This window comes from Sinocyclocheilus grahami, unplaced genomic scaffold (genome assembly GCF_001515645.1).
Source record: "Sinocyclocheilus grahami isolate Dianchi unplaced genomic scaffold, SAMN03320097.WGS_v1.1 scaffold2376.1, whole genome shotgun sequence".
NCBI classification, from domain to species: Eukaryota; Metazoa; Chordata; class Actinopteri; order Cypriniformes; family Cyprinidae; genus Sinocyclocheilus; species Sinocyclocheilus grahami.
In genome coordinates this window covers 29,642-37,026 of record NW_015507555.1, presented here as the reverse complement: position 1 = coordinate 37,026, position 7,385 = coordinate 29,642, and the positions used below count along the sequence as shown (strand labels likewise).

Here is a 7,385-nt window from a genome sequence, read left to right as displayed (position 1 = left end):
AGAAAGAAAATAACTAGGCTTTGAATGGAAAAAAAAGACACTCTGAGGCCTTCTACGTGCTTTGAAACCATGCTACTTTTAAGGTCACAAATTAATTTTCCACCCTTATGAAGAGTTGATATTTATCAGGGCTGTAAGGGTCTGTGAAAGTATGCTGTAATCACTACTTGTTTGTAAATGCACAAATATATATATGACATATGCACTGAAATGCATGCAATAGAACATCCATAAGAGTTGAGCTCACAGTGCTGATGCTGTTTAGCTGCTGTCCTAACATTGTGTTGGAGTCCCCTACAACAGGTTTTAATGCATCTAAGGTCAGAAAACATTGTGATTTTCTCAGAATATACATTTAATATTAGAGTCATTTGCCAATGATTTCAAAACGATTCGTTCCAAGCTAGTTCGGAGCAAACCCCTCCCTTCCATAAGCCTACACTGCTCTGATTGGTCAGCTGGCCAAGCCTGTTGTGATTGGCACAGAGAGGAGTACTTGAGCAAGTTAGCGAGTGCTACCATTGACAAAGCACCTTTACATAAAACAATAATATACTGCTCCAGTCCGTTCTTATAATAATGACATAAAATACAAAAACACTTATGCAAGCGAAATAGTGCCCACAGCTAAAGTTTAGCTGCTAAACTGTCAGCACTTAAAACAATAATGGTGGATATGTTAGCCGAGTGCTAAGTGACTAACTGATGAAACAATACAGTTTGTAATCCAAAATATGTCTACATTTGAAGAATGACAGACAAAAGACACTCTGTCTTAAAGGGGTCATATTATGTTGTATATTATTTATTAATTTATTATATCATTTTGTATATTTGGTGTAATGAAATGTGTTTATGCAGTTTAAGGTTTAAAAAACACATTATTTTATACCCATTACTGTACATTATTGTTTCTCCTCTATGCCCCGCCTTTCTGAAACCCGTCGATTTTTACAAAGCTCATCGGCCTGAAAAGCGAAGTGTGCTCTGATTGGCCAGCTATCCAGTGCGTTGTGATTGGCTGAATACCTCAAGCATGTGACGGAAATGTTACGCCCCTCACATACTCTGATGCCCGGTCCCGGCCGGAGCGACGAGACAAAAACATTAAAACTCATTATAAACGAAACATTTGTTGCATCCAGTGGGAACATAATTACTGATTATAATGACTTATACTGTCTTTTTACGCATTGCGTTGCATCGCGCTGCGTAAACATAAAACCATGTCTGCATTTGTGATCGGAGAAATGACAAACAACAAGCCCTACACTACACTGCTCAAAACTCGCGTTTGAATCATCAGTGGCAAATTCTTTAAATGAAAACGTACTTACAGTCTGTGAGTCAGAACAGCCGGCATTGTAGTCTACTCTACCAGGATCAGGAAACAGTCCTCCATAAAATTCGCTGGACACATCTGAATTTTTGGGTTGAAGTGTTCTGGAACAGTGTTGTAAATACAACTTAACCACTGATTTCTAGTCGTGTCCTCTTTTGGAAGGCCAAACAAAGTAGTTTCGCTTTCACAACGAAACACACAGCGGGCTTGAGTGAGCGGCGGCTGGCAGATTTGACGAAGGAGCGTTCGGCGGGCTTGCGGCAACCACATGTGACGACCTCGGGCTGGACTCTGCTTCGTCCACGGTGAAAGCCGATCCGGTGATCCACAGCGCGAAGTTGATGTATTTCCTCAGCGACCAGCACAGATCAGCTCCAGGCATGACGAAGCAGATATCGTCCTCTTTTGGAAGACCAAACAAAGTAGTTTTGCTTTCACAACGAAACACACAGCGCCTTCATGACATGGCGGCGGCAACAACAAAACTACAGCGAGAATAAAAGTTATGCCTTCTTTCTTTGCGTGAACATTTGGGCGGCGTTATGCAAATCTTCCCACATCATGATTTAGACATGTGGGGGCGTGTTACAACGAGCCGTTTTAGGTAAGTGTTGCTGACTCTTAACTTTTATAAATATATCTCTTTGGATTTGAGACTTTAGTCTTTGCAACTTTACAGATCTTCTTTATGCACCAAGAGCTTGTAACACTCCAAAGAGAAAGGACAAATTGAAATCGCATCATATGACCCCTTTAACTTTTAATCAGAACGCAGAACAGCTGTATCAAAGGCACACCAGCCTAACTAACTTACTCGTCTCTCCAGCATTGATTCAGCATTTGGGGGATCCAGTGGGGGCGGCAGTCATATTTCAGGGTGACCGTGTCACTCTTTATCACAACCCTGCTAAAAGTGCCAGTACGTGCGCTCATTGGCGCCCCTTCAGCTGGTGGCGCCCTAGGCGACCGCCTAGCTCGCCTATGCCTAGAAACGGCCCTGGTCGCTTGGTATGGTATTAGTGTTCTGTTTGTTTTACAGAGATGATTATTTACTGTAGAACTGATATGTGTTTTTGAGACACTCACAACTGTCTGTGTTTATCTGTCTTGGGTTCAGGTCTGTCTTCAGCTGCTGTAGCAGGAATAAGTGCTGGTGTTGTTGGTGTTGTTGTGCTGGCTGCTGTGGCTGTAGCTGCTGGTGTGATTTACCATCGGCGCAGGAGCTGCCAAAAGAATAAATAAAGAAATATTTAAAGAAATATAAAACAACAAAAATAAATAAATGCATAAAGAAATTTACAAAGAAATTTAATAAATACGTAAATAAAAAATAATACATTTGTATTTTTATTTCCTTATATATGTATCATTGCATTTGTCCACACTTACTTTTTCATTATTTCTACTTGTTTATTTCCACATGTACTTATTTTTATTTTGTACTTATGTCAACATTTATTTATTTCCACATTTATTTCTACATTTATATTGTTTTATTTACATATTTCTACATCTACACCGTAGAGATGCACAGATTAACTGTTAATATGCTGTTCAAAAACATGAACCAATGATTTTCTTTGACTTAGATATCTGCATGTGACCCTCACCCAAAGGTCATAAAACAAAATGCATTGATTTTGAATTTATATGAAGTGTACAAAACAGTAACTATTTGCTCAAAAGTTGGAGAATTCCTGTTTATTTGTGTGCGTCTTGCTCAAACAAGCTCAGATTTAGTCATTGACAGACCTGCTGCTACATGAGTTTCGTCAACAATAAACACAAGCTCTTATCAGTCACATCTGGTTCAGTTACATTAACTGTGATTAATACACTGTGATGGTTTCACACCCTTCCTGTGTCAAATGTGTTATCAGATCTGATCTATTGAAGTTGCGGTTTCTGTTCATGTTCAGCCAAATAACAAAAATCCCAACTGGACTTTTTATCCCGGACAAGAGTGTGTATGCTCACCCTATATACTGTACATACAGTTAAAATGATATTAAATAGCTTAAACCATGATTTTGGCCATATTGCTCACTTCTAAGCCATTCATTCATTGATTTGCACTACTCAAAGGCCTCAAAGCTTCTTCCTTGCTAAAACCAGAGCTCGGAGCTTGATTGCTCCATCCTCATTACCATATGGACAAAGAAATGTAGAAAAAAAAATGTCTTTGTAGATTAATTTTTGCATTTATTTTTGTTATTTTACATTTATTTATTTAGTATTCCTTATTACACATCAATTAGTGTTTTTTTTTGTCTTTTTTTTTCAAAGCAGACATGGAGAGAAACAACCATGAGCTTCTGTAGTAAGTCTATGAGGTGAGATACTTTACTGCTGTAGTATGTCTTTGTAGAAAACAAATTTTACTGACAATTTCACTGACTGGCTCATCACTTTCACCTCAGAGCCAGCTCCCATTCGTGACCTCACCCCTGAACATGTCCCTTCCCTGCACACTACACACTACCTCTTGGACCACCCATTCCCACCCAATGTCCTGTCCACCCCGTTGAGACCATCACTGCTGGCTCCATTACACTCTCAAGACTTACCTGTTTCGCTGACGCCTCACAGCTCCTTGGCTCCATCCCTGCCTATGACTTCTTCCAGTTCTTCAGCTCCACCTCTTGACGCTGTGAAGGGTATCCCCTGGCTTTACCTCAGGCCTCCAGGCCCATTATTTCACCTCTGCCCTTTAGGCCTCTGCTTTGGCTCAACTCTCCCTCAGCTTCACCATGGTCCGCCATCAATAAAGGGGTCATGAACTGCCTTTATTAATTATTTTGTACGGTTCTCTGAGGTCCAATTCTAATGCAATCAAGATTTTTACATCAAAAACATCATAATTTAGAAGTAATAGGCTATTTTATGTCCTGTTTTTAACCCCCCTCATCAGAACACTCTGTTTGAATAGGTGCAGTGGATTGTAAATTCGGAAGTAAACGCCCACTGCTATGACTGGCTAACAGTTGTGTATGTTTGACAGCGTACATTCCTCATAGATGGACGCTGCTGTGATTTAGATTAAAACGCATAAACACTTAGTACATTTTAAACGATCTGTAATAACAGACAAAGCAATCGTGACAGCGTAATAAAAACAGTTACACTTGTGTGGTGCGACATCAGGTCCAATTTAGTCAGCACTGCGTCGTCTTTTAGTTTCAATCTTTCTGAAAATCCCACGTTGAATTGTGGCTTGTTTGTAAACGAATCCACGGTAAAATGAAGTGAACAAAGGACCAAGTTCTTAGTGACGCGATCATTAAAAATAAAGTTCATCCACTCTTTCCTAACGTTAGGATCAGAAGGAAGGCAATGCAAAGACTGTTTTTACCACAGCTTGGCACTGTACAGCTTCTTGTTATCTTCGGAGCATCTTTATGGTTTGGTTTCTATGTAGACCTGTGATTGCCTCTCTCGTTATTTACACTATGTGTGTGAATCAGTGGGCGGGGCTAAACAGACAGTGATGTAGAAGCAGGCCTTGGCCATCGTTTGTGGAGGTGGTGCTAATCTACACTATTACATCATAGAGTCCTACATTCCACAAGCTGTCGTTTTATCAGACTGGCTTCAATATAAGCTGTTTTTAGACTAACAAGAACGTTGTGAGTTCTGAAACTTACAGGATGTTTTTACAGTGACCCCGTATATGTCAAAAGATCAAGGGAATTTTGATTTGTCAGTTCATGACACTTGTAAGGCTCCACCAGGCTCCTTCGTCCCTTGGGCTCCACCCCTTTTGGCTTCATTGTTCTCTTCCTTCCCTCCAGTTCTGCGTCAGTCCTCATTCTCTCTGGTGTCACCCTGTTCTGTTCAGACCCTTTTCTTCGCCTCTATCCCTGAAGCCGGCAGCATTGCCTAGGACTACCATGCATAAGATGCCACGCTGGGCCATTGCCAAAGCCCCCTCTCTCTACCTTTGTATAGTCTGATACGACACAATGTCAGGGATTATGTTATGTTTTATTCAATTTTAGTTGATGTTCCTATGTTTGCATTCAGTTTTCTATAGTCACTAAAGTCTGGAATAAACTACATGACATTTGCTCAGATTTTTGCCTCAGTCTACAGTCTGGAGAAGCTGCGCTGCCAGCCTGTAGATTTGATTTGACAGATTTCATAGAAAATTGGGTCATGTATGATGGTCACAGACTCCAATTTTTTTATCCTTATATGAATCCGTCCAGTTGGAGGAGATCAGACATGTGTGATATTTTAAGCCGATTTTAGAACGCATATTGTTTTCATTTGTCAAGCGTTTTCTAGCAACAAGGCACACGTTTCTGTGTGAGTTTGATGTGATCAGAACAACATTAAAGTCTGATAGTGTATGATCCATAGTTGTTTAGTGCATGATTCCCAGTTTTTATTCTATGGGGAAAAACAGTGTAATTGACAAAGTATAAAATGAATGCCAATACAGATTCAAATGAAATACTGAAGAATATTCACCTGATGGCCACAACTGTACTGGAAACCTTCGATACAGTTCAGAGGAAAGCACTGGTAGGTGCACTCACATATTTTTATCTTAGCAGATTCAAACTATGGAAACTAAGAAATGTCACAATATTTATGGAGTTCTGTTCTGTTTTCAACTTTAACAGTTCTTGTAAGATCTGATGTCATTGACCAGAAGAACAACAGCAGCCGCAGCAGCCACGCCCATCAGAGCAGTGATGACCAATCGGATCACAGCTTCAACAGTATCACAACACTGGACACGGACTTCTGGGGTGTAAAAAAAGAGCAATGATAGTACTGTCATTTCTGGCTTTATTCTCTGTCACAATCGCAAAATTGTATTTAAAAAAACACTAATATTAACATGTTTTTCTGTGGTGTTTGTGATGGTCAGAGATCCGGTTTGATGATCCACCTTCAGTCTGTCTCTGAATCTCCCATCAGCATCATCATATATAGTAACACAGTCGGCCATTACATTGATTTTAACTATTAAAGTGTTTTTAGTTCCAAACCTCCACAGAATCAGATGATCATCACATTATTTCAGTAACATTAATGTTTAGAGTGACTGAATCTCCCTCCGTCACCGACACTGATGTCACTTCATCTGTATCACCAAACACACCTAACAAAACAGATTCACAAATTTAGGGTGTGTGCTGGGATCTCACAAAGAGCTTAAAAAATGTGGAGTCAGAACAGCGGCAGGAATTCTTCCGTTGCACACAAATGAAGATCAAAGGTCACACTATTTTTGGTGAATTTGGGCATTTTGGCCTAGTTTTTAATACAGTTCACCAAAAAATCACACTATTAACAGTAATCAATGTAAACAAGCAGTTTAAAACTATATTGTTATAACAAAATTAGGACTTTACAAAAACAATATTTTAAAATAAAAAAGCAAGAGCAAGAAATTATGTCTTAAAATGATTATGATTATAACTTACCAACCAGATGCCACAAGCAGAACAAAACAAACATATGAACCATTTTCAGATTACAGCACTTTAAATATGTGAACACTTCTGTGACAGACAGCTTGTGAACTATAGGACAGTGTTAAACTGCGATATAGTGTTGCTCGTGATTCCTCAACCAATAATATTTGACCACCACCCATCAATTGCACATGCTCTTCTTGCATGCATTGGTTGTAATTCTCCCATCTTATTCTCACACTGTTCGTAGTAGCAGACCCGATGTTGCATATCACTATCACTATTTTATTTTTTTTGCAGAATGCAGACACTGTTTGTCCAGCAAACAGATCAAACCACAACTCTGTAAAGATGTCAGTAAGAGTTTCACTTTGACTCACAAACTGAGCTGCACAAGCATCAGATGCATTCCAGTGAATAACATTCATGTTTGGTCTGTGGTTCTTCTGTGCTTTGTTATATTATAAATTTTTGTATAACTAAAGGTTCATTCAAATGCTCTGAATTTGCTTTGAAATGTGCTGCTCATTAATTTACCAACATTTTAAATCCACAGGCAGCTTTGTCACCCATGGAACACACTTGCCTTGCTTCCTTTCCTGTTGACTTAGCTC

General features: G+C 39.4%; 1 protein-coding gene across 1 annotated transcript in view; it reads right to left on the bottom strand.

Annotated features, from left to right (window-relative positions):
- Positions 1-7,041, bottom strand: part of LOC107574897 (SLAM family member 9-like) — a 21,032-nt gene extending 13,991 nt beyond the window's left edge. The window contains exons 1-2 of the mRNA XM_016261317.1: positions 7,011-7,041; positions 6,781-6,879 (exon numbers count right to left, since the gene is read on the bottom strand). Of these exons, the coding sequence (XP_016116803.1) occupies positions 6,781-6,879; positions 7,011-7,041 (130 nt within the window). The remainder of the gene's footprint in view (positions 1-6,780; positions 6,880-7,010) is intronic.
- Positions 7,042-7,385: the final 344 nt, after the last annotated feature.